This window comes from Camellia sinensis, chromosome 4 (assembly GCF_055761805.1).
Source record: "Camellia sinensis isolate YWXY chromosome 4, ASM5576180v1, whole genome shotgun sequence".
Taxonomy (NCBI): domain Eukaryota; kingdom Viridiplantae; phylum Streptophyta; class Magnoliopsida; order Ericales; family Theaceae; genus Camellia; species Camellia sinensis.
Window position 1 is genome coordinate 160,080,769 of NC_138964.1, and position 27,810 is coordinate 160,108,578.

The 27,810-nt window shown below is 35.1% G+C and overlaps 2 protein-coding genes across 8 annotated transcripts; both read left to right on the forward strand.

Moving 5' to 3' along the window:
• The first annotated feature begins 4,907 nt into the window (after nucleotides 1–4,907).
• LOC114295574 (protein decapping 5) lies at nucleotides 4,908–12,109 on the forward strand. Of its 4 annotated transcripts, XM_028239846.2 has the most exons (11): nucleotides 4,911–5,168; nucleotides 7,270–7,370; nucleotides 8,487–8,558; nucleotides 8,648–9,538; nucleotides 9,620–9,679; nucleotides 9,828–9,893; nucleotides 10,031–10,096; nucleotides 10,381–10,446; nucleotides 10,868–11,068; nucleotides 11,166–11,288; nucleotides 11,382–12,109. In XM_028239846.2, the coding sequence occupies exons 1-11, from the start codon at nucleotides 5,024–5,026 to the stop codon at nucleotides 11,514–11,516; spliced, it is 1,926 nt and encodes a 641-aa protein (XP_028095647.2). In that variant the 5' UTR covers nucleotides 4,911–5,023; the 3' UTR covers nucleotides 11,517–12,109. The 4 variants fall into 4 exon arrangements, with proteins under 4 accessions (XP_028095649.2, XP_028095647.2, XP_028095648.2 ...); XM_028239848.2 differs by lacking the exon at nucleotides 10,031–10,096 and having other exon boundaries at nucleotides 4,908–5,168; XM_028239847.2 differs by lacking the exon at nucleotides 9,620–9,679.
• Nucleotides 12,110–16,732: 4,623 nt separating this feature from the next.
• On the forward strand, nucleotides 16,733–27,471 carry LOC114295576 (BED zinc finger and hAT dimerization domain-containing protein). Of its 4 annotated transcripts, none has more exons than XM_028239854.2 (7): nucleotides 16,733–17,280; nucleotides 17,395–17,481; nucleotides 21,893–21,965; nucleotides 24,654–24,875; nucleotides 25,175–26,046; nucleotides 26,159–27,116; nucleotides 27,228–27,471. In XM_028239854.2, the coding sequence occupies exons 2-6, from the start codon at nucleotides 17,470–17,472 to the stop codon at nucleotides 27,065–27,067; spliced, it is 2,088 nt and encodes a 695-aa protein (XP_028095655.1). In that variant the 5' UTR covers nucleotides 16,733–17,280; nucleotides 17,395–17,469; the 3' UTR covers nucleotides 27,068–27,116; nucleotides 27,228–27,471. The 4 variants fall into 4 exon arrangements, with proteins under 4 accessions (XP_028095655.1, XP_082722842.1, XP_028095652.1 ...); XM_082866716.1 differs by having other exon boundaries at nucleotides 27,231–27,471; XM_028239851.2 differs by having other exon boundaries at nucleotides 16,772–17,280; nucleotides 21,897–21,965.
• Nucleotides 27,472–27,810: the final 339 nt, after the last annotated feature.

A 27,810-nucleotide genomic window follows, 5' to 3' on the forward strand; every position in this document is an offset into this window, starting at 1 on the left:
TCACCTCTTGGTCGATGACATCCCACAGTGCTCAGGGAGTGATTTTGAAGCTTTATTGGGACTTGTGAAGTTTTCAGAAGTATAGATCAGTGTAAACAAATGCAGCATGAGTATGGCAATGAATTTCCAAGCGAAGCCGTACAAGCATGCATGCATCCCTCGCCTCGAGGCCATTTCAGCGTTTTAATAACTTAGGCTGGTTATTTATTCCGATTTGGTTGTGTAATTAATTAATTAGCTTGTTAGTTGATTTGTATTATTTATTCGGACCCTCCGTCAAGAGGGCGAATTTGTAATAAGTGGGCGTGCATGTGTGAATGTCTTCTAACCCCACGTCTTTCTCCCTTTTATTTACTAGCTTTTGATGGTTAGTTTAGGGCATGTTTCAATTAGCATACTTATGCTCGCATGTTTGCATCATTCATCTGTATTGCATGCACCGGGCTCGACGCATCATGCTAACTGCATAGTATTTCAATTCCAACTTGAATACGTGTATCGAGTTGTCGCATTCCATATGCCATTCCTAGCTTGGCCGAGCCTATTCTTGTTGCATTTTTGCATGCGTTGCATTAGCCATCTCAACATAGCTACGATCATGCATTGATTACTAATATGTTCTTTGTTTTGGCTCGGAGTACACTGTGAGTGTTTATGCTTTAGCATCTTGCATGCATGTGAATGTTAACATGACAGCATTCTTGCCATGAGACTATGTGCTTATGTGATATAACTGCCTGAATGTCTGTGGGTGAAGGTTGGATTACTTGAATTGGGACAATTCATTGAAATCCGCATTTTAGCCTACTTGCGAGTAGCAAACTTCAAACCATCTTTCAAATAAACAAACATGAAATGTTTTGTTCTAACTCAAACGATCCAGTCTATACTTGTATGTTATGTGCATCACATAGTAATTCTAGGCTAATAACCGGAATAAGAGCACATAATGTTTTCAAAACTCGATATCATGGTTAGTAGAGGCCGATCTTTAATCGGGCGAGCGGGGGTGCTCACAAAGTGATCTTCCCCAATCGTACCCAAGTTCCCGAGCCGAGGCAACTTTGGTGATGACGGACAGGTGGCCTTAGGCAACGAGTCAGGGTTTCCTAAATTCCCCCAAAATAAAATATTTAGGTGGCGACTCTGTATCTGGCAAAGCAGTTTATGTTTGGCACTTCTTTCTAAAAATCAGTTTTTTAAAACGATTTGCCGGATTTAGACTCTTTGGTAATTTATCAATCTCGCATTGCACTTTGCAAGATCAGATTAAGAACCGTGACATTGAGTTCGAACTATAGTAAGCCCAAATGAACAAAACAGGATTCTCTCCCGGGACGTTGGGGGACATCTACACATTACAAAATGTTACTTCTTTGTTCCTTGAGGAGAAAAGATTGTTTGAACCAGTGTTGCCCATTGAGGGTATATACTATCAGCGAGGTAATAACCCATATTATAACTGTGTCTATTAATAGTGTAATAGACAGGGGGAGCTTTATCTTGAGCAAGATCAGAAAACAAGGGCAATCGATTCAACACATTCAAGTCATTGTGTGATCCAGACATTTCAAAAAATGCATGCCAAATCCACAAGTCATAAGAAGTTACTGCTTCAAGAATGATGGTGGGCTTTTTTGATGGCCTACGTATTGACCTTGCCATGCCTTTGGACAATTTTTTCACTTCCAATACATGCAATCTAAACTTCCCAACATACCCGGAAACCCCCGAACCTCCCCAATAGCAAGTAATCTGGCAATATCAGTTAGTGTTGGAGATCTCAGATATTCTGATCCGAAGATTTTAATTACTGAATTAAAAAAGTGTTACAAACTTTGAATTGCAGTATTTTTTCCAATACGTATATGTACGGGGAGCAAATATTCCGGCAAGCCCGTACTCTTTTCTTCCGAGCTCTTTCGATGTCCGATCACCTGCGAGCAAGTAACGGTGAGCTACCCGGCGGTGTGTGGCCGGAAAAACCCTCCGACGATCAAGTTAGCACACACCTTAGGATGGATAGAGAGAAGGGAGAGAGTGTTTGAGTGTAAGAATTCCTTACAGAGATGTTCGTCCGTCGTATGGGGGGCGCAGACCTGCTTATATACCCTCTGCGCCCCATATCCACTCCCAGTCAACTCCTGACGCGTGGCTCCGCTATCCCATCTGTCAGCATAAACCATGCCAATCATCACCTAATCTCAACTGCCTGCCATCACAGCTGGAGCTCGGCAGCCGAGCTGCCATATCCGTTGAAGTGCCACGCTCCATACCCTAGCACTTCACTGGCCAAGACCAAGGAAAACCGGGCTAGGCGGCATCTCGGCTAAGCCTAGCCCGAGGCACCTCCTGGGGTCGGCCTTTCTGCCGGTCAGTCAACTTCCTCGGCTGTCCACGCCTTCCCGGGCGCCGGTCACTCGACCTATCTGGCTTTGGCCATCCTCGGACCGTGCATCCTGGTCCGACCGAGCACTGCCTTACCGAGCAGTTTCTGTCCGGTCCGGGGTGGCACACACTCAGCCCGAACTCTGCCCGGCCCAAGTTCTGGCAGCCCAACTCTAGGCAGAAAGTTGATCATCTCGGACCCACGCATCGTTGGGCCCTCAACTTGCTCGGCCGTTACCTCGGCCCAACTCCAGATCACAAATCACCCTCTCAGTATATAATCATCAACTGCATTTGCTGCCACTCCATATGACAATATTCTCATAGCTGAAGTCATCTTTTGTAGGGAAGACAATCCAAGAATATGAGTTGCATCTTGTTTTTGAACAAAATATGGATTGTGTGCTTCAATGGCATTCAAAATTCGCAGATACAAAGGACGACGCATTCGAAAACGTCTCTGAAATGTTGTAGGTGAATAAACTGGATTTGCCGTAAAATAATCCGCAAACAATCGCTCATAACCCTTCATTCTATTGCGACATATATACTTATGGCCTACAACATAACCACATATTTTCTTTGATCTATCAGTTGATTACAAAATCTGAATCGTACTAGCATTATTCATCTCATAAGCCCCCAAAAGTGTGACCATATATTCATCGTTCAACTGATCATCAGAGGATGAGGAAGAAGAAGATGATAAAAATGAAGTGAACATCATGGGATTTAAGATACTCATTATGCTCTGCTTTCTTTTAGTTATGTGCCTTTCAGATATAAGGTATCACTTGTCTGGTATATGGTACATGGATAATGTGTTTATATCAAGTTTTGGAAGGAAATTATTATTGGAGGCAACCAAAAATGGAAAATATGTAATAGAGGGAAAAAGAAATAATAAACGAATTGGGAGCAGAAAGGGAGGGGAAAATTTTTTTTGAGTTGCCTACCTAGTCGACCCACCGGACGTCCCTTTCGCTTTGATGCACGCTACAGTGGAACGATTGGAGGTGCTCGTATCAGATTGAGAAAATTACCTTTTTTTACTAAGATTTGGTGAAAATTTTACTGAACCGTTAGAGATGCTCTAACAGAAAATTTTCATTTTTCATCAAATTATCGGTCACCCAAGAGAATAACCGCAACTAGTTGACTGATTAGTATAAATTTACTAGAAGTCTGAAGCAATGAAAAGGTTGTCTGGGAGGATAATCGGCCGGTCGTCCGGTGTAGGGTCCCAACAACTATCTATATTAATTTGATGAAAGGTTCCAAACATTCTAAATTTGTTAAAAAGTTTTAAAAAAATTCTCAATTTGATATTGATTTAATGTTAACGTTAGAATATCAAAATTAAGGGTGTGTTTGGTTTGATTTTGAGAGAGTAGTTTTTAAAAATTGTCTTGGGGAGAGAGTTTAGAAATTTTTTTTGTTTGTTTGGTTGTGTATTTTGAAAGTAATTTGGAGTGTGGGAGTTTAGAATGATTTGATGTTTTGTTGTAATTGAGTAGATGTTCGTGAAAGAAAACGTGATTGAAAAAGAGAGAAGAGAAAGAAAAAGTGATTGATTAATGTGTAAGAGAGAGAAAGTGATTTTGGAAAAACTACAAATCAAACAAGTTTTTTAGAAATTTTTTTCCAAAATCACTCTACAAAGCCAAACCAAACATACCCTAATTTTTTTTTTATCAAATTTAAATTTGATGAAAGAAAAATTAAATGTTGGAGACAGCTCTTGTATATGTGTGTCATACATTTAGGCCTGGTTTGACATACATTGAAAAATACAAAAAGTCAAAAAATCACTAAAAGAAATTAAAAAGTCATCACTATTCACCAAAAAATATATATGTAAAAAAATTCCCTTTACACAAGACAAGTACAAGCCACTGTACACAGGCCGGGCAAGTGATGGTCACGAGGGTGATTTTTTTTTTTTTACACAAGATGGTGCTGTTTGGCCTATGATTCTGTTTTGATAATTTGAATCGTTTAACGTGTAGAACTCGTCAAGTAATATATGCTTGTAAAAAAATCATGTTGATCGGATATCGCTAACTACATGATCTAATCAGTTTTGTTTAAAAAAAATGGATGGTGTTATAGATAACAGTTGGCACGATCAGATAGCTATCGATATTCGAAAAACGGGACCTGTGATGAATCCCAACGGGTCGAACAGTACCATCCACTTCAATGCCCGAAAATGAGGCAAGCTTCTCCTATACACTAATCTGCCCACCGTACTGCCTACTCTGCCTAATCTTCCCCTATACATTAATTTATACAAATTTTTAGTACATATTTTTTCGTAAAAAGTCAAAAAATTATTCCAAACAATCATATCTCTTTTCTCAATTTTTTAGTTTAAAAATACACTTATTTAGAATATCCCAAACAACTCCTTATTGGTAATTATAAAAAAAATAATAAGATATATATATATATAATTTTTTTTTTGAGCAATAGTTTCAAAAGGGTACTTTAACAATAAATAAAAGTAAAAATAAAATAAAATATAATAATGGGGTTTCCGGGGCACCAAGGCAGAGCGCTTAATTGACAAAGAAATCACCGAATTCACAGTGTCTACACTGCAAAGCAAAGCAAAGCTCTCCAAAGCAAATCAATGGCAGCAGAATCAACCAAATCCAGTGGGTCCGCCGATGCCTACATTGGCAGCTTCATAAGCTTGATTTCCAAAGCCCAAATCCGCTATCAAGGCTTTCTCTTTCACCTCAACCCCCAAGAATCCACCATCGGCCTCCGAAATGGTTCTCTCTCTCTCTCTCTCTCTCTCTCTCTCTCTCTTGATATCATATTTGATTTTGTGACATGGGTTTTTGTTTTCTCGTCGCCATTGCTTCTGATATCGTTGTTCTTGTTGTTGTACATTGATTTTGTGACCTGGGCTTTTGATGGTGTCTGTTTTGAGGCTGTGATATTTGTTAGATACTCATTGTTGATATCATGTGTTTTTGTTGGTGTACATTGATTTTGTAACATGCGTTTTTGTTTTCTCCTTGTCATGGACGACTCTACCCTATAGGTAGGGTATGCAATATAATACCCTAAAAAAAAAAAAAACGGTTGTTTAATAAATTAGTAGTATATGTTTGTTTAAAATTGTTCATTCTCTAAGTTTGAATACCCTATCGCATTTCATTGAGCACCCAATCAACCCAACTCACTGGGTTTAACACCCACTCCACTCCATTGAACACCCAATTCATAAAATTTATAACCCACGAACTCTTAAAACAATAATGTTAAGATTACCTTATCATAACTTGTTTATTTCTTTCTGTGTCAATATCGTATTAATTTAATGAATGTCACCACTTATGCTTGTCGTTACTAAATAAAATATGATAAGAAATGTGATCATTAATGTTCGTAATATATATATATATATATATATATATATATGATTTAAATTTATATATAGAGATTCTTTGTTTTCGTTTATGCACTCTAGTATATATGATTTTTTAGACAATAATCTAATATAAAGTATATATCGATGAATTTTATTCTTGTCTCAAATCTTATGCCTCAAAAACTTATTTTATAACTTACTGCACAAATTAGCCATAGAGAAACAAGATTCTACGAGAAAAAAGTCTAATCTTATCATTCTATATTTTTTTGTGTGATTTGAAAAGTCTAATTTAGTAGATTTATAAAGTTAAAATTTTTTAATGTCTATGCTAAAAAAAATTCTGGATTCACCACTGCTCGTTGTCATTGTTTCGTATTTTGTTGTTGTTGTTGTACATTGATTTTGTGATCTGGGTTTTTTGATGATTTCTGTTTTGAGGCTGTGATATTTGTTAGATAGTTATTGTTGCTATCAGGTGATTTTGTTGCTGTACATTGATTTTGTAGCATGGGTTTTTGTTTTCTCATAGTCATTGTTTCGTATTTCGCTGTTTTTGCTGTTGCCTGTTGATTTTGTGGTCTGGGTTTTAGCTGATTTTTGTTTTAAGGCTGTAATATATGTTAAATAGTTATTTTATGTGCTCTAAAAAGCATTTATGTGATTATATTATCTAGATATTGAATATCACATTCTTGAATCTGTGGAGGCCATAAGGGTTTAATAGGTGAATTAAACAAGAATGGGAATGGCTATTAGAGAGGTGACTGGAATTGCACTGTGGAATGGTATCTCATAATTGAATAATGGAAAATATTTAGTATCCCTAAATAGATTCGGTGCTCAAACATAATAAGAATATTATGGAAGCAGACCACATGGGCCAATATATATATACTTCACTCGTTGGAACCTAATCTAACCTAGATCTAAGGGAAATGGGATCAACCCAACACCCCACATGGGGCTTGAAACTTGCAACCTGCACCATGGGGGTTGGAGTGCATATCAGTGTGGCACAAGGACTTAGGAACAATAATTTAGAAATTGGTTTATGTTAAGCTAAATTGTGTTTTGGGACTTGAAGAGCAACATGTTGTGGTGTATTGAATTGGGCTGAGCTACTTCTATGGTAATAAGTAAAGTGGTATTCATTTGTTTTTCTAGTTCTTTTTGGATTAATTTCCTGCTTAATTAAAAAAATGAATTGTACTAAAGGATTTTAAGAAATTAGTATTGTACTAAACAAACTAGTTGTAGTGATGATGTTAATACCAATTGAATTTTTTACATTTATGCAAGCTTAAGGAAATGGGAAATTGTAAGTTATCAAGTCTTACAACTTACAAATCTAAAAAAAGTAGTAGCTATGGTTGTTCTGTGGGATGTTTAACTGTAGGTGAAAGGATCCAAAGCGATATCTTGTTCATTTGATTATAGTTTGTACATGTGTTTCTCAATTTTGTTGACATGGTATTGTACGTATTGTCTTCCAGTAAAATCTTTTGGAACAGAAGGACGAAGGAAGGATGGGCAACATGTTCTTCCAAGTGACAAAGTTTATGAGTACATATTCTTCCGAGGAAGTGACATCAAGGTACGATTGATAAATAATTTACATGCCATGTTTGTTGTAGTTGCTATCCTTGTGTGTTTTACTTAATTTTGTTCATGTCATTGGTGTTACTGATCATGCAAAAATATAACCTCACAATAGCACAAATCCGAGTAGGATAATGGCTAGAGTAAGGGTGTAGAACCTCAGAGACTGCGGTACTAAATTGCTATAAATCTGAAAATTCCTTCTTAAATTAATTTGAGAGTTATTGGTTATTTTGTTTAATGAAAACTAATTAAAAGCAGAAGTTAAATTTGTAATTCAATATGGAAGGACTTAGGGAATCAAAGCCACCACTAATCTCCTAACTAGGTTGTTGAATGAGATTTACTTAATTGATATGAGAGTGACCCATTGTAGATAAAAGTTCCAACAATGTCTTCAAGGGAATTCATGAATTTTCTATGTCATATTTATATTTTGACTTGATTTGAATTTTCTATGTTAGGCCCCTGGCTATCTTCTTTCTATGTGATATCAATATTTTTATCTCATTCAGTTTGCTTTTTGTCTCTACTTGGAAGGTTATAGGCCTAGGAATGTTCTGCTTGTCATTTTGTTGGTGATTTTGGAGTACCAAACTTACAATTGGCATTGGATTTATGCTTTTCAATAAGGAAAATGCTAAAACCAGCCCTAAGGGATGGTGTTAGTGTTGAAAAAGTGTGCAAGTGTATTGAAATATGTAAAAGTGTTCTGGGATATGTGAAAAGTGTATTGGGATTATAATTTTTTTGGCCTTTTGTGGTGCTCATTGACAGACCTTAGCAGGGACCTTTCAATAATCTTTATTTATTTGTTTATTTATTGGGAGATGGTGAATATAGAGAGATGGGAGGGGTATGTCACGGTTCGGTTGATGCTGATTCACTTTGGATGCGTGAAATTTGTGTGGGTGTAGAGACTGAAATGACACTTTCTGATTATTTGTTTTCATTTTTGTGTTAATAGATGTGATGCAAACATTGCCCTTTCTCAATGGCAGTGGTTGAAGTTTTGCCCTCTCTCTCTCTCTCTCTGAAAAGAAATATTTTGTTTCATTCTAGTATGAAAAATACTTGACCCTGAAATACGACTTCCATGCATGCTCTACAGGATCTGCGGGTTATATCTTCACCATCTGTTCATAGTACCCCAGTTGTACCAGATGATCCTGCTATTATACAGGCATGTGAATCACAGATTACAATAGGCTTGTATTATGATACATTAGATAAACTGAGATCATTTCATCTTAATCATGACATTCCGTGCAGCCTCATTATCCTCGCTCAACATCAGCATCTTCTAGCTTTCCGTGTGATAGTGCTATCACTGCAACAAATATCAGTTCCCATGCACAGTTGGGACTCCCCAATTCAACTTTCCAAGGCAATCTCACCCTAAACCAACCTGTGGGAAGCTTAGGGTCTTGGGGTTCATTTCCTCATCCTCCAACCGTAAATGATAATGGGATTGCCATGCCCACTTGTTGGCCAGGACAAGGTGGGGCCTCAGGAGGAGTTTCTCATTTGCAACAGCATTCCTTTCTTCAACCCCCACAAGGATTGTCAGTAGTATCTCCTCCTATGATACAGCAGATGCAAAATCTCACCATGAATGCATCTCTACCTTGTGATGCATCAAATTCTGCAGAATTTTCTCGTCCCTTGTTGCCAGCGGTTTGTAGTAGTTCTCCAAACTCAAGCGTTCCTATTAAACCATCTACCACATTGCCTTCTAACTTATCATCTATTCTGATGCCAAATAAAGGCTCTAATGTTTTTCCTACTGTAACCTTGGGTTCTAGTTCACCATTGGCATCTCCTTTGATGGCTTTTAGTTTGGATGTGAATCCTGTTGTAACTCCAGTCACCAACAAACCTAAATCAGTTTTTGACCTCGCATTACCTAATCAAACTATTTCTCAATCTACCCCATCTATTGTTGGGTCATTCAGTCCAGATCCATGTGAGGCATCAATACCATCTCTGTTGACCCCAGATCAGCTTTTACAACCTGGGCCTATGGGACATTCTTCATCTCATTTGCAGATTGCTCAAAAAGATATAGAAGTTGTTCAAGCATCCACAGCAAAATTGCTGTCTTCGGATTCAAAAAATGCCAAGGATCCAGTACAGTCATTACCATCACCAACTGCCAAAAAGGTATGGTTGTTGTCTCTCTCTTTGCTGTAGTGGGGATGTTTATGTAAGCTTTATTTATTTATTTTGAATATGTCTTTCTAGTTGAATGGAGCAGTTTTTCGCTCTCATCATAGTAATAAACGTCATGGAAGAGAAAACAAGGTAATCTCTTATATATATATATATATTACATTTAGTCCACTCTCAAGAGTATTTCATGTGTATTGCTAGTGCCTAGTGGTTTCACTTTGACCCAAAAAGTGATGGGATTCTGATATTCGCCTTTTGTGCTGGTTATGTTTTTCTCCAGTTGAGTGGAACTGATGCACACACTCGTTGCGGTGAGAAGGACCATGCAAGGGGAAAAGCCAACTGGGTAATCAGTCACTTGTCTTTTAATTTTCAGAATGTTTCATGTCTATATTGCCAGGTGTTTAATTTTCTATTTGTTCACTTAAGTTATCCGGGTATTCTTATATGGCTTTTTTGTGCTGTTTTGTTTTCTTCATTAAGCTCAATGGAGCTGCTTTACACAATCACCACAGTTATAGAGGCTATGCAAGGGGAAGAGCAAAGGGGGTGATTTTTATTTTTTTAATAATTTCATGATGTTTCATGCTTGGTGCTAGTATTGTTTAAAATTATTTGAGTTATTTTACTTATAGATTGAAGTCATGGGGATTTGATATGTGCACTCTGTGTATATCCTTTTAGCTTAACAGAACTACCTTACACCCTCATCAAAGTAATAGAGGTCATTCTTGGGGTAGAGAAATTGGGGTACTTTTTCCAAAGTGATTCATCTTGTCATTCATAGTCATGGGGAGTTAATTATCTTTTGCTTTTTCTCTTTTTTCTTGTAGCCAAATAAACCTGCTGTACACACCCATCGCAGTGATGGGGGTCATGGACGGGGAAGAGGAACTCAGGTAACTCATTGCTTTTATTTTTCATTTCCAGAATATGGAGGATGTTTCGAACTTCGAGCCCCTAGGCAAAAACTTGCATGGGCTAAAGTAGCATTGGAATCTTTCGAACATGGTAATTGTATTGAGGGCAAAATCCACTTTACCCCTGTGGTTTGGTCCTTTCGTACTTTACCTCCCTAACATTAAAATAGCTAATTAGCCCTCGTGTGATTTGGGACTAAAATGCAATGTGAAGCTTGTTAACGGAAAATTCAAGAGACTTTTATACCCTCTTGTTGTAACACTGTCTTCCTCACCACTCCATGTCAACCACCATTGCCATATTTGACCCACCACCATCGCTAGAATGTGGGATTTTTTTTGTTTTTCCTCTTTGTAGTCTGTCTTAGTTATATTTTGAACTTCTACGTTTTTCTTGCAGGTTTCTCCGACAATTATCAAATTTACAGAGGATTTTGATTTTGATGCAATGAATGCAAAGTTCAACAAGGAGGAAATATGGGGTCATCTCAGGAAAAGCAACAAAAATAGAATGGAAGATGAAGAGGGCAATGAAAACGACAACAGTGCAAATGATGCAGGAGAGGAGGATGAAGATGGATTGCCAAATTGTGATGTGAAGGTCAGACTGCTAGCATTTCTCGATCATAAATTACATATATATATATATATGTATATTATTTCTGTTTTAAGTTGACTGGATATATCTGTTTCTGCAGAATGTGTATGTTAAGGATGACTTCTTCGATTCACTTTCTTGCCTTACACTTGATGGTGGGTCAGGAAGAGGAAGAGGAAGAGGAAGAGCCAAGTTTTCTAAACAAAAGAAAATAGATATTGAGGTAATGTGCCTGTGCCCCAGTAATTTAACATGTCCATGTCCTGTACTTTCTCGAGCTTTGTTTGCTAGAGTTTTCTTTTGACATGTGTTTCAGACTTTTGGTGAAGTTCCAAGACATCAACGTGGTCGTCCAGGCTGGGTTGGGCAGTCCAGAGGCTCTCATCGTGGAAGAGGATATCACTATGTTGGGAGGGGCTGTGGACAGACTGTTTGGAGTCGTGTGACCTAGGTCGAGCTTTTCTTGCCTCCGACATTTATCATCATGCCTAGTATATAGAAACCCAAGTATACTTATTAGTTTTTAAGTTGGTAATTATGGGTAGTATGAAAAAGAGCAGGTATCGACCTCCGGAGGACTGCTTGCAATGCTTTGTGTTGTGGCCATTGTGAAGAGAAACAAATAGCAGTAGCAACTGATCTGGATAAGCTTGTATGTATGAATTTCATTTTTATTACAATTACTGTTGACTAGTTAATAGAATGATTAGGTCAAAATTATGGTGCAAGTGATGAATGTAGTTGAAGGACCAGGTGATTGAAAGAGTATGCAACCTCTCTCTCTCTCTCTCTCTCTCTCTCTCTCTCTCTCTCTCTCATAGGCTCTCCGGTGCACTGTGAAACCATTCATTTGGTTAGACGCTGCACCGCTAGGCCATGGTTATAGAGTGATTTCCCCGGGCTTCGTATCATTTGTTTTGCTCTCTATCTCATTTTATGTGGCGCTGACATTTTTGAAACTGTGAGCTATGAATGGTAGTGTTTTGGTTTGAAACAAGAGGATCAGCAGCAATTACATCATTTTGTATAAGAATTTTGTCTGTATATCATTGTTCTTTGTTGTAAGTGCATCAATTACAAATGTGTAGTTTTAATGCCCAAGGGTAAAATTGGAATAGAATATATTATTATGGATTATTGAACTAATTTATTCCAAAATATCAAAAATAGGACTTAATTGTCTGAATTAAAAACTCAATGATAATTTGAAGAACAAAAATATTAATTGGTAATTATCGGTTAAATGGTGTGATTAAACGTATCAATTGTCAAATTATATTTCATATTTGTAATTGTTTTACATTATATATATATATATATATATATATATATAATTTTAAAAAATTGTAATACATTGATATAGACCTATTAGATTTTTGTAATTCTATGTTTCAAAAGAAACGATCTAATTTTAAAAAGATAGACATAGTTTAAAATGAGCAAGATGGTCAAAATAATGTTTTTTTGTCGCAATATTTTTAAACAGTATTTATTCCGTTTGATTTTAAATTCTTAAAAATATTTTTTTGAGTTTTCAATTTGTATAGTTTAAAATGAGCAAGATGGTCAAAATAATGTTTTTTTGTGGCAATATTTTTAAGTAGTATTTTTTCTGTTTGATTTTGAATTTAAAAAAATATTTTTTTGAGTTTTCAATTTGTATTCTTTTGTTTTTCGTGAACATTTTTAATATTCTAATCAATTTTTATTTTTATTTTTTAAATTTACTTAATTTAGATACACTTAAAAAGTACAAAATTTGTAATTTTTTTAATATTTACTACATACAAACAAAAAAAAAAAACATTGTCATAAATTTTTTTAAAGATTTTTTTGATGAATATTTTACTTTTTAAGTGTATTTAAATTAAATATATTTAAAAATAAAAAATAATTAAAATATTTTAAAAAATTCACTTAAAACAAAAAATATATAAATTGAAAGAAAAATCATCCGTAGCTCGAAACTAAAAATTTCTCTCGCCTCTCACTCTCTTCCTTCTCCAAACAAAATCAGCACTCTCACTCGAGCCTCTCTCTCACTCTCGTGTCATCCCTCTCCCCGATGCTCTCACTCTCGCCTCATCCCTCTCGCCTCTCTCGCCTCATCCCTCTCATTCACTCTCGTCTCTCTCTCCTCTCTATTTCTTCACTCTCGCCTTCGTCGGAGGACAATGGAGGACGACGAACGACGACCCATATCGCCGATTTCTATTTGTGCCGACGAGGTTGGTGCTGCCGCCGACGAGGCTTGTGCTGCTTCCGTTGCTGCTTTGTGTGTGTGTGGGGGTTTGATTTGTGTCTGTGTGTGTGTATGGGTTTGATTTTCCAGATGTATGTGTGTGTGGGTTCTAAACTAGTCAAGTATTTTCCAGATGTGTTGGTTGTTGATGATGATGTCGTGTTGATGATTTCCAGATCCTCTTCTTTCTTTCTTTCTTCTTCTTTCTTATTCTCCTGAGTTATGAAGAAAAGGGGCAAAATAGAAAAGCAACAAATAAAAAAAATCTCAAAACGATGTCGTTTTGGGATTTCGGGTCGCTCAACCCACGGAAAATTCGAGCTACAAAACGGAGCTGAAATTGAAAACTCAAAACCAAATAAAGTGATTGAAACTATTTATTTTAAAACAAAAGGTCATGAATTTTTATTTTTAAAAAAATGTCGTTAACAAATGAACTTTTATTTGTCTATAATATCTATATACTATATATTAAGTAAAATGAGGTTTTTAACCCTAAGGCTTGTTGGAGCTCCAATCTCTCAATGTAAATTTTTTAACTTTTTGATTTAAAAAAAAAAATCTTAGCATTTATTAACTTCTCTCAACCCCTAAGTCTTACCCTCATAATAACACTTTAATACATTAAGAACAAGTATAAAAAAAATTCTTTAAAATCCAACACATATGAATTTCTTGAAAAGTCCCAACACATATGATTATTATCTCTCATAATAACACTTTAACGCATTAAGAATAAGTATAAAAAAAATTTCTTGAAATATTCAACAAATATGATTATTATCAAAATATTAAACTTTAATATAATATAATAAAAAAAAGAAGACATTTAATTACTTGAAAAGTCCAACACATATGATTATTATCAAAATATTAAACTTTAATATAATATAAAAAATGAAAAAAAGAAGACATTTAAAAAAAAAAAAGACATTTAAAAATCGCAATTCATATATATAGATAATTGTAAATATGTTAAGAAAAATGCGGTTTCTAAACCCTAAGTCTTGTAGGAGCTCCAATCTCTCAATCTTAATTTTCTAAATTTTTGATTTAAAAAAAAAATCTCAGCATTTATTGATTTGGTTAAAATTCCCTGATCAACATTTATTAACTTTTTTCAATCTACATGTCTGCATTTATTGATTTGGTCAAAATCTCTGATAAGCATTTAAAATTCCATCATACAAATAATTATAGATATAGTCCGTGCATAGTTACTGCAGTAGCCTTTTTAATTTCTCATGTACACTATGGTTAGTGATAAGATTGTGAAATTACTTTTATAAAAAATCTTAAAAAACATAATTTATATATTAAAAAAAATTAAAACAAATATAAATATCTATAATTATCCCGTGCATAGCACGGGTGATAGGAAATTCAACACATATGAATTCCATGAAAAGTTCCAACACATATGATTATTATCCCTCATAATCACACTTGAATGCATTAAGAATGAGCATAAAAAAAATTTCTTGAAAAGTCCAACACATATAATTATTATCAAAATATTAAATTTTAATATAATATAATAAAAAAAGAAAGACATTTAATTCTTTGAAAAGTCTAACACATGTGATTATTATCAAAATATTAAACTTTAATATAATATAAAAGGGAAAAAAAATAAGACATTTAAAAAAAATAAGACATTTAAAAATCGCAATTCACATATGTAGATAATTGTAAATATATTAAGAAAAATAGGGTTTTTAAACCCCAAGCCTTGTGCGAGCTCCAATCTCTCAATCTTAATTTTCTAAATTTTTTATTTAAAAAATGGAGTTTTTAACCCGAAGCATTGTGGGAGCTCCAATCTCCCAATCTAAATTTTCTGATTTTTTGTTTAAAAAAAAAAACCTTAGCATTTATTAACTTCTCCCAATCACCATGTCTTACCCACATAATAACACTTTAATGCATTAAGAACAAGTATAAAAAAAATTCTTTGAAATTCAACACATATGAATTCCTTGAGAAGTTCCAACACATATGATTATTATCCCTCATAATAACACTTTAATGCATTAAGAACGAGCATAAAAAAATTTCTTGAAAAGTCCAACACATATAATTATTATCAAAATATTAAACTTTAATATAATATAATAAAAAAAAGAAGACATTTAATTCCTTGAAAAGTCCAACACATATGATTATTATCAAAATATTAAATTTTAATATAATATAAAAAAGGAAAAAAAAAGAAGACATTTAAAAAAAAGAAAAAAGACATTTAAAAACCACAATTCACATATGTAGATAATTGTAAATATATTAAGGAAATATATTAAGGAAAATGGGATTTCTAAACCTCAAGCTTTATGGGAGCTCTAATCTCTCAATCTTAATTTTCTAAATTTTTGATTTAAAAAAAAATAAACTTCAGCATTTATTGATTTGGTCAAAATTCCTGATTAGTATTTAAAATCCCCTCATATAAATAATTAGAGATATAGCCCGTGCATAGTTACTGCAGTAGCCTTTTTAATTTTTCCTGTACACTATGGTTAGTGATAAGATTATTAAATTATTTTTATAAAAAAAATCTTAAAAAACATAATTTATATATTAAAAAAAATTAAAACAAATATAAATATCTATAATTATCCCGTGCATAGCACGAATAATAGGCTATCTATACTATATATTAAGCAAAAGAGGGTTTTTAACCCCAAGCCTTGTGGGAGCTCGAATCTCCCAATCTAAATTTTCTGATTTTTTGATTTAAAAAAAAAAATCTTAGCATTTATTAATTTCTCCCAACTCCCAAGTCTTACCATCATAATAACACTTTAATGTATTAAGAATAAGCATAAAAAAAATTCTTTGAAATCCAACTTATATAAATTCCCTGAAAAGTCCAAACACATATGATTATTATCCCTCATAATAACACTTTAATGCATTAAGAACAAGCATAATTTTTTTTTCCAAAAGTCCAACACATATGATTATTATCAAAATATTAAACTTTAATATAATATAATAAATAAAAAAATACATTGAATTCCTTGAAAAGTCCAATACATATGATTATTATCAAAATATTAAATTTTAATATAATATAAAAAAATAAAAAAAGAAGACATTTAAAAAAAAATTAAAAATCGCAGTTCACATATATAGATAATTGTAAACACAATCCGTGCATAGCACGAATGATATGCTAATTTTATATTATATAAAAGGGTTATTTAATAGTATCGAAACATGTTCTACACCATTTATCATTTAATATTTCACAAATTATTCTAAAAAATCTATTAAAAAAATATTAAATTATATTATTTTAATAAATAAATATGAAATTAAAAATCACGATAATACTGAAGAGTAAATTTCTCATATAAAAAAGAATAGTAGTAGATTTTTTTTTTTTTGGTTTTGTTTTGAGAAGGCTAAAAAAGAAAAGATTTGAATGAACGTCTTATTTGAATTTGTGGTGTTGAAAAAGTGAGCGAAATTAAAAACTAAAGCTGGATGGTCCGAGCTCGATTTTGTTCCTACAGCGGCTCGGGCTCGCTGTTCTTTCCAACCCCGTGCCGAGCCCACCTGTCAACCCAACCCACTCACTCTCGCTAGCCGAGCCAACCACGCGTCTCTCCCCACTCTCTCTCTTGATGAGTTTCATTTATATAGTCGTTTAAGCCGTCGACCTGGCGTCACTCGCCAGTTTTTGGATCTCTAGAGAGAGAATGAAGACCGATCTATAGGCGTCGCGGCTCTCTCTCTCTCTCTGCAAATCAAAAGCTGATCTCAACCCAGTTTCTCTCTCATCGCTCGGCTCAGATCCAGCTTCCCTCCTTCCCCCATCTCTCTCTCTCTGCAAAACTCTCTCTCTCTCTCTCTCTCTCTCTCTCTATATATATATATATATATATGTATATGTAGGTATGAGTTTTGTTTACAGGGGGGGGGGGGTTTACAGATTTGGAAGAGACGGAGGAGCTCGAATTTTGTTATGGTGAGTGATCATTTTTTTGTTTTTGCTTCTTTCAGTTGAGTTGTCCGGACCAATGTCAAACCCTAAATTTTCACTTCTGATGTTTGAGTTCGACCTCTCTGATTTCTCTTACAGGTTGTGTTTTCTTTGTGAAGAGTTGAATGAACAACATTATCTTCTTTTGGTGCCACTCTTCTGCTCACATTTCTCATGAATTTTGCGGTAAAACTTTCATCGACCAAGCATTTCTAGTTCAAATGATCGCTATCGGACTCCTTTCTAAATTGATCTGATGTTATTGTCATTCCATTGTTACTTCTCCTTTGGTCATATTGGTACTGTTTATTTGAATTTTAAGCGTCACTTGACTTTCTGAGCAAAAAAAAAAAAAAAAAAAGTGATAGCTATAGGTAAACATGAATTGAGTTGTTGATTGTTAAAAGTTTCTTGCAGATTTATACACCACCTCCGAAAACGGAAATGTTTTTGGTTACTGAATCAGTGTATTGATTCATAGTTGGGTGGCTTTTGTTGTGTGCTTTAATGCTATGTTTGGTTGGGAATTTGGGGAGGGATTTGGAATAGGGTGAAAAAAAAGTGTGTGAAATTAGGTGAAATGCATGTATATTTTATTTACGGTTTACCTTTTTTTTCCATTCTCCTTTCCAAATTCTTTTTCAAATCCCTTAACCAAACAGCGTAAAGGTTTGTTACTTGGAATGTGGATCATTCTGGTAGGAGGAATGGGAACTGAACTTGTGTATTGATTCATAGTTGGGTGGCTTTTGTTTTTGATAAATAAGCAAATTTTATTGTAAAAGTATCAAGGCGATGCAAATAATACAAAAAAGAACCAAAACCCATAAAAGGCCAAAAATAAAAACTAACTAATCAAATCCTCTACAAAATCTATAAATGTCAAAACATTAGGATCTACTGAAATCGTAACCAACTATGAAGCACCACAAGAAGACGATTCTCTAGCCATGAAATTGAATGTGCTACACCCTCAAAAAGATGCCTATTACACCTCAACCACACCGGCCAAAGCAAACAATGAGAAGCAAGTAACCATGTCTTTTGCTGCCTCGGACCAACACCGGCCCCACCCAAAAAAAAAAACTTTGCAAAACATTGAAAATAGAACTCGGCCGCACCCAAGCCAAACAAAAAATCACCATAATCAACATCCAAAGTCGCAACGTAACGAGACAATGACTAAGCAAATGATCCATCGTTTCCGCATCATCGCAACACAAGCAACACCAATTTACTAGAACATGACCACGACAAATTAGGTTGTCAATAGTCAAGATACGGCCCAAGATTGCAGTCCAAACAAAGAACACCACCTTAGATGGTGACCCTGACACCCAAATACACCTCTAAGGAAAGACCATTGCATGACCACCCGTCAAAGCCTGATAAAATGAAGACACCAAAAAAACCTTTTTAGATTTTGGATAATCCCATACCAAAGTATCTGGCCCATCCCCCTCTAAATGCAAATCACACTGAAAATCCAAAAACTCCACCAGCTGCTCCAATTCTCAATCCTAAACCGCACGCCGCAAATGAACATTCCAATCAAACCCCTGCCGATCTCGAATAGAGACTACTATCTCCTCAAGATTGGAAGCAATAGCATGAATCAAAGGAAATAATTTTGCCAGAGGCAAATCCCCACACCATCTGTCTTGCCAAAAACAAACCCTATTCCCACCCTTGTTTTGAACCGAACCCGACCCCAAAACTCCTCACAGCTCAACCAAATCTCCTTCCATAGGCCACGACCATGGGAATGACAAACCCTGCTCGAAGACCAGCCCCTACTACCCAACCCATATTTGGCCACCACCACCTGTCTCCATAATCTATCCCTCTCTAACATAAAATGCCACAGCCATTTCCCTAATAGAGCCTGATTAAACATGACCAACTTCCTCACACCCAAGGTTTTAAAAAGCGGCCGCAATCGTTACATAACGGTTTTGGTGGTTACCGCCACCCGTTACGGCCGCTTTTGCAGTGTGATTGAGATTCATAGGTGTGTTGGCTGTAGCGGCTGCTGTAGCTGTCGTAACGGTGCCGTAACAGCCGTAACGGCCTATTACACACCGTTACGCAACGGTTCCAAACTGTTTCTTTTGAAAAAACACACAAAAAAAAGTTGAAAGTGGGGGAAGAGGGATAGAGAGAAGAGAGAAGATAAAGAGAGAAAATGGAGGAGTAAGAGATAGAGAGAGAGAAGAGGGAAGATGAAGAACATGTTATTGATTAGTTAAAGTTGTAAGACCTATGCTATTCTATTCAACTGCTATCACTCAACCATTTTGTTTGTGTGTCTATCTATATATTGTTTAATAATAATAATAATAATAATAATAATAATAAGTGTGGTCATTATCTATTTGGCTTGGTTAAAATATATATATATATATATATATATATATATTTAGGCTTTTATTTGTTCTCTTACTTTTGTCATTGTTTATCTTATATATAATAGTAGTAATTGATTTTTTGTAAAATATAAAGTCATTAATTATTAAAATAAAATGTAAAAAACTCAGTTTATAGTGATTTAAAAATATGAAATATATTGGATAATACTTAAAAATTTACAAAAATTGATCAATATTTATTTTAAACCCAATAAATATGATCATGGAAAAAAAATATGTGTATCTGTAAGTTTTTTTCAAATTGTGCGAAAAATAAAAAAAATTTACGGTTCCGGTTACCGCAACCGTTACACTACAGCCTTTACACCCCGCAGCCGCAACCGCAACCGCAACCGCAACCACGCTACTGCCACCGTTACAGTGACCACAACCGCTTTTCAGAACCTTGCTCACACCCAAAACCCCAAGACTCCTTAGAAGTAAAAACTCTATCCCATGCCACCAAATGATAATGAAAACCCTCCCTCTCACCACTCTACAAAAAATCCTGTTGTAGTTTCTCCAACCGCTTAACAACCGCTACAGGAATCACATGCACCGACATAAAGTAGGTCGGAATGCTAGACAAAACACTCTTCAATGCTTTAAAGCTTTGTTACCGGGAACATGTATCGTTCTGGTACGTGGAATGGGAATTGAAATGCTGTACGTCACATGCTCTAAATTGTGATACGATAAGGGTAGGCTTATATAGTTTACACTATAAGAATTTAAGGTACTTTTAGTCATGATATGTATATATATATATATATATTTAACAATTAGACATCTAATAAAATGTAGGATTTTTTTCAAATTAGTTTACCATGTTTCGGAACATGAGTTCCAAAACCTAAATGTCTAGGTTATCAATGTTTTTTGGTGACATTGCTTTAAAGTGTGTTATGCTAGTAATTACGTGTAAGGACTGTTGTTGGTTTTCCTTGTTATAAGAATTTAAAGTACTTCTAGTCGTGAGTTTTTTTTTTTTTTTGACAATTAAACATCTACTAAAATGTAGTTTTTTTCCCCAAATTAGTGTGCGATGTTTCGGAACATGCGTTCCAAAATGTAAATCGCTAAATTATCATTGTTTTCTGGTAACATTGCTTTAAAGTGTGTTATGTTTCTGGTAATTATGTGTAAGGACTGTTGTTGGTTCTCCTTCTTATAAGAATTAAAAGTACTTTTAGTCGTGAGTTTTTTTTTTTTTTGACAATTAAACATTCAATAAAACGTAGGATTTTTTCCAAATTAATGTGGCATGTTTTGTAACTTGCGTTCCAAAATGGAAATCGCTAGGTTATCAATGTTTTTCTGGTAATGTTGCTTTAAAGTGTGTTATGTTGGTAATTATGCGTAAGGACTGTTGTTGGTTCTTCTTGCTATAAGAATTTAAAGTGTTTTCAGTTGTGAGTTTTTTTTTTTTGACAATTAAACCTCCAATAAAACGTAGGGTTTTTCCAACTTAGTGTTCCATGTTTCGGAACATGTGTTCCAAAATGTAAATCGCTAGGTTATCAATGTTTTCTATTAACATTGCTGTAATGTGTTATGCTGGTAATTACGTGTAAGGACTGTTGTTGGTTCTCCTTGTTAGATGAGCAGGTGAAGCTCTAGTAAGTTCGGAGGCTGTGCTACTTTGTACAGATCAGGCATGTGAATCAAGTTTTAAACACACAATGTTTGGAAAAAAATTTAATACAACCACAAGGTTGTGGTCTTTATACCTGAAATTGCTTTCACAATACAAATTCTAGTAGTCCATATATAGCAATGAGAATACTAATGTTTATTGCGGTTATTGGTTTCTTTCTCATTTATATTTATTGATTTTCTTAAGCATGAACAACTTCTTGGTGTAGGTCTAACTGTAATTGATTTTCAATTTTTAAGCCATCTTTGGAGAAGCATATTTATCTATTAAATTCTGCCATGATGTTGTTTCAGAAGGTGGTGGATCGTTTGTTGTATTTCACAAGTGTGTTCGATGACTTATATTATAAATATTTACTAAAGATGATCCCAATTCTGCTGATGTTATCGCATTAAGTTGGATGCATGTTTTTTTCTGGAAATATAGGTTGTTCAGATGTATGCTGCTCTTTTTATTTTTATTTTTATTTTTATTTATATTTATATATATATATATATATATTTTCGCCCTTGCCTCACTACTTTTTAACCAGACAGGAACAGTCAGTGGAAAAGCTGGGAATCTTATGGAGTGGAGTGTTAACAATGCATTTAAAACCTTGAAAGGTACTGCCTTGTGTAAAGCTCACTCTAATTTTTTTATGGATGTTTGCTAGTTTTATTCAATATTTGGAAGTTGATAGAGCATGATCAAATGGAACTGGGATTGTAATTTTGGAACTGATTTAATGTTCATAAGTTTGGAGGGGTTTTAGGAAGTATGTTTTGGCTTAAATTTTCTGTCATTACATTGTGCCGTCTACTCCTTCCCACTCCAAATTTTGTGTTTTGGTTAGTCATCTCTACCTGTTTAACTCTCACCTCTCTCTTGGTTGTAATTTTTGTGCTAATTTTATTTGCATGTTAATTTATGATTTGGGGATATTATCATATTAGTTACCTCGACTTGATTTGCTGATATCACATTTTCCTTTATGCAATAACTAAAGGACTTGTAAAAATTGTGTCTTTCTTATAGGGATGATGGAAATATATCTTGCTATCGCTTGGTACATGATTAGATTTTATGTCAAGTCAGTGACACCTTGATGACTAGGTAGAGTGAATGTAAAAGTGGAGAAAAAAAAAAGTGAGAACAAGAACTAGATGAAATAAGGGGATGTGGCGGTCAGATTCAGATGTTGGTTCTAGTTGTGGTCTAGGAAGCACGGATATGGATACGGGATATGGTGATATGTCAAAATCTAAAAAAGTAGGATACATGTACGGCAGAGATATGTTCCTAAAAAAAAATTATTTTTTATAATTTTAATAATGTAATATGTATGAAAATAAAACCTAAAGCAAATTAATAAATAAAGAGAGGGATTCGTATTAACCTAAGAGTCTTCAAATATTCATAAAACATCTAAAACTAAAAGCAAATTCAAATTAAGCATCTTTCTTGCATGCAAACACCAAAAAAAGAATGAGAGTAGAGAGAAGAAACGTGAGAGTGAGAGAACGAGAGAGAAGTGAGAGAGACAATCAATTTGACAAATTCTATTACTTTTACTCTCACTATATTCCTCTTATCAAAGAACTAAATAAAGTATTATAAGTAATATGTGACTTCGAGTATCCGATATTTCAAAATTAAGTATCCGATATTTCAAAATTATTAAAAAATTAATTAAGAAGTGTCTGATACGTATCCACGAGTATCCAAAGAGTATCGGTATCTGATAAGTATCCGATACGTATAAGTCTCTTTTTTTGAAGAATCTGTACTTCATAGGTTGTGGTGTTGGGTGTCAACCAAACACGAGCTTCATGAGCCTTTATTTTTCAACATCGTGAGATTTGCCAACTGTGTTGAACACTAATTGGAATGACATAAGGCATTGAGCATTTGAAAGTGACAAAAGATGACTTCCATTACTAAACGGAAGAACTCTTCAAACTAGTTGATAGTTGTTCCCTGGTTGCACCCCAAAATGGTTTATAAATTTAGACCTAATAGAACCAAATCTCATCTATTTTATTATTGTTATTATTATTCACCATGCTTGGTTGTGTTTTTTCAAAAACACTTTTCAGAAAATTCTATTTTCTTGTTTTTCTTATTTTTTTGTTTTTACTGAATTTTTTTAATATTTTAAGCAATTTTTTTTTTAACTTTTTAGACATATCTAACATAAATATACCTAAAAAGTAAAAAATTTGTGAAAAAAACCTTTTAAAAATTCACTAAATACCAAAAATACAAAAAAAAAAACGAAAATTCAGTACATTTTTTGTATTTTTATGTATTTATTAAAATTTTAAAATATTTTTTCACAAATTTTTAAATTTTTAGATACATCTAAGTAAGGTGCATCTAAAAAAGTAAAAAAAATATTTAAAATTTTAAAAATATTCACTAAAAGCAAAAAAACATGAAAACCAAAAAACTGAGTTTTCAAAAAACTTAATTTAAAAAACTCAAACCAAACACACTGATTATTTTTTTCAAAACTTAGACTTGTATCATAACACAAATATTAGTGGAATATGGTATATAACATGAGGCTTCTGCCGAACATAAAAGTGTTCTTATGCTTACAGAAAATGATACATGGATAAATGAATTCTAGCCATTAAATAAAATGAGGATTGGATATTTGAATGATGCTTTTTGGGTGACTTTTTAACTGGAGGTCTCTACAAAAGTTACTGGGAGAAATAGGTGAGAATGTTGTGGGGCGTGGGTGGGTGCTGCCGAGAAAAGGGAGGGGGGGGGGGGGGGGGGGGGGGGTTTATACGTTGTGATTGGGAACACAAAGCTTCAAAATGGGTTTGTGTGGTTGATAAAGTTTGGTTATTTTCTCTTCTTTGTCCCTTTCCCGTGAGTTATTATTTTTCTATCAACTCCCTCTTAGATCAAGTTTGTTTTAATTTTATTATGTCAACAAAAAGACCTTTTTGAAAAACTAGAACTATTATTGGCTTTCTGAAGACTTACACACACCACAAATATATGTTTATTAGTTTTCCAAACATTTCTATATGCAGACAAGATTAACTAAATTGAATTGATTTTATCCTTCAAGGTACCCAATAATTCTTTAAGGTACTGTTAGAAGAAGAAAAGACTTAGACTTAAGTAACTAGTTATGGATTGCAAAATGAATATTTGGACTACATATATAGTTTGCCCGTAGTTCTGTTTCTGAGCTGCATATTGGGCTTTTGAGTGTTGGGAAATCCAGCTTTCATCTTAGCATGAATGTATTATGTCTGTCATACTATTTTAATCCTTGTTTCCTGGAGCAGATATGGAATCTAAATCTGTGATGGATATGGCTCTCATTCCAAGCATTGACCCAGTAGATATTGGATTGGGTTCTTCAGAAAAGGGCAATGTTGTTTCCACTGCAAAACCAAGAAAGAAGACGATGACATCAGTTTATCTCAAATTTTTTGAAACAGCTCCTGATGGGAAAAGTCGAAGGTGCAAGTTTTGTGGGCAGAGCTATTCTATTGCAACTGCCACTGGTAATCCCTGTGCACTTTCTTCTATTTCATGACTGCATCTTATCTCCCAATGAACAGATACAATAATGCACCAGAAATGAACAGGTATTCTGGAGAAGCACCGATCAGATTTGCTCAAGATCACATTGCGTTTCATACATTTGAATAATTGATTGATTTGAAGCATTATTTGCTAAAATATTTTATTTATAAATCCACTCCTGACACTAGCATGCTTATATAGGGCTTGAGCTTGCAAAAACATGACTGTTCATTTGTATAATGGTCACGCTTTAACTATGCTCTCTGTTCTGATGAAGGCAATTTGGGAAGGCACCTCAGTAATCGCCACGCAGGATACGATAAGACAGGGGACGCTGTCACCAGTCCACCCCCACAACCCATAACTGTAGCCAAGAAACCTCCTCCTCAAGCTAAAACACCTCATGTGGATCTCGACCATTTGAACTGGTTGCTCATCAAGTGGCTCATTTTGTCATCACTTCCTCCTTCTGCCTTGGAGGAAAAGTGGTTAGCAAACTCCTTCAAATTCCTCAATCCATCAATTCAACTCTGGCCAGGCGAGAAGTTCCAAGCAGTGCTTTGTGAAGTTTTCAGGAGCATGCGAGAAGATGTAAGGGCAATATTGGAGCAAGTTTCTTCTAAGGTCTCAATCACGCTTGATTTCTGGACTTCCTATGAACAAATCTTTTATATGAGTGTCACTTGCCAATGGATTGACGAAAACTGGTCCTTCCAAAAGATTCTTCTCAATATTTGTCATATACCTTCCCCTTGTGGTGGCGTTGAGATCTATCACAATCTAGTGAAAGCCCTCAAGATGTACAATATTGACAACAGAGTCCTCTCCTGTACTCATGATAACAGTCCAGATGCAGTGAATGCATGCCACACGCTGAAAGAGGATATTGATAACCAGAAAGTGGGGCCCTTCTGCTATGTCCCCTGTGCTGCTCGTACTTTGAACTCAATCATAAATGACGGGTTAAGAACTACGAAACCAGTGATCTCTAAGATCAGGGAGTTTGTATTAGAGATGAATTCATCCAAGGAAATCGCTGGGGAATTTGTACAATATGCAACAGCTTTTCATGAAGGAAGTTGGAAATTCCCGCTGGATGTGTCCGCTCGATGGAGCGGCAATTACCAGATGCTAGATATCGTGCGGAAGGTATTTTCTCTTGTCCATTGTGAGTTCTTGAGTATATAACCTAATAGCTTGTTCCATCACTCTCTCTCTCTGACAGGCTAATGTTGATTTGGGATTTTATTTAACCATGCAGGCTGGTAAATCCATGGAAACTGTAATCAGGAAATACGAGGAGACACTAGGTACTAGGATGCTACTAAATTCTGCAGAGAAGAATGCCGTCAATATCATGCACACGTTTCTAGAACCCTTTCACAAAACCACAAATGACATATGTACAAACAAAGTTCCCACAATCGGTCTCGTTGTCTTCTTCATGGATCACATTTCTGAGATGATTGCCGCCTGCAGAGACTGCCGTCACAACCCAGACTGGCTCAAGAACGCTGCTGAAGACATGGCAACAATAGCCCGGAAATACAATGAGCAGGTTTGTAACATCTTCACATACATGACTGCAATCCTTGATCCGAGGATAAAAGTTGAGTTGATTCCTGAAAGTCTCAACTCGGAGAACTATCTACAAGAAGCTAGAACCCATTTCATGAGAAACTACTCCACTAATCATTTTCCATCTATAACTGGTGGGTATGGCGCTCAAGAAATGGAAGATGGAGGAAGTGTTTCGTTTGCTGAGGAAATTGCTAGGAAGAAACGAAGGGCAATGATGAGCCGGGAAATCACAACTGATGAGCTGACACAATACCTGTCAGACCCTCCGGCTCCAATACCGACTGACGTTTTGGAGTGGTGGAAGGTAAATAGTTCGCGGTATCCACGGCTATCTGTTATGGCTCGTGATTTTTTGGCTGTACAGGCAACTTCAGTGGCACCAGAAGAGCTGTTTTGCAGCAAAGGCGATGAGGTTGATAAGCAACGGTTCGGTATGTCACATGACAGCACACAAGCCCTCTGTATAAAATCATGGACTCAAGGTGGGATCAAGGTGAAATATAAGTCAACCGAGATAGATTATGAGATGCTGATGGAATTGGCGGCTAATGCAGCAGCGGATAATAGTGCTGACAAGAAACAAAAATGATGAGGCAGAAACTTTTGACTGATAAGTATAAGCAAAAGGGATATATCAGGTGATTTAGGTCAAATTTCTGTCATACTTGGGTTATCTTCCACCTGCATATGATGCAGCAATGCACGGAAATTTTCATTTACATTATTTTGCTCTTTTTTGTTGTATGTAGAAGGTGAAGATCATGTATTGATGTACATATCAGACGGGAGAGAATGCCAACCAGAGAAGGGGTGATGAACTTATTGTCATCGGATGCGGCACTCGAATCATCAGAGATCCCTTAGTATGAGAAATGTTCCAAATTACTTACAATATTTGGTTTTGAACAATGGCAGCTGTACATGATCTTGTTTTGAGTGAATTTTTCTCACCCCATAAGAAAACAGGAAGGGGATCAAGTTTGTTTCTTTCAACCAATTTTCTTTGCCTTTATTTCCATTATATTAATTAAATAAAACACCAAAACATTCACATATCTATGATACCTCAGTCCCAGCCCATTGTCAAGGAATAAAGTTCATGGCTTCACACTGGCTGACACCATTGAGTTTGGATCATTACCACTGCTCTACATGGACCACATTCATTATGAAAACAGGCGACACACAACACAAAATCTAAAGTCTAAATCTACATTACACACTTCACTTTCAGAATAATTTTCATGATACTTTCTCGGGATACTTATCTTTTTCCCCCTTTTGGAAGATCATCATCATCATCTTGGCCATGGAGTTGCATCCAAGCTATGA

Coding starts and splice junctions, on each gene's coding strand:
- LOC114295574 (XM_028239846.2), top strand. CDS start 5,024: ATGGCAGCAGAATCAACCAAATCCAGTGGGTCCGCCGATGCCTACATT. Junction 5,169..7,269: donor CACCATCGGCCTCCGAAATG/GTTCTCTCTCTC, acceptor ATTGTCTTCCAG/TAAAATCTTTTGGAACAGAA. Junction 9,894..10,030: donor CAAGGGGAAAAGCCAACTGG/GTAATCAGTCAC, acceptor TTCTTCATTAAG/CTCAATGGAGCTGCTTTACA.
- LOC114295576 (XM_028239851.2), top strand. CDS start 17,421: ATGAACAACATTATCTTCTTTTGGTGCCACTCTTCTGCTCACATTTCT. Junction 21,966..24,653: donor TGCATTTAAAACCTTGAAAG/GTACTGCCTTGT, acceptor TTCCTGGAGCAG/ATATGGAATCTAAATCTGTG. Junction 24,876..25,174: donor TTCTATTGCAACTGCCACTG/GTAATCCCTGTG, acceptor GTTCTGATGAAG/GCAATTTGGGAAGGCACCTC.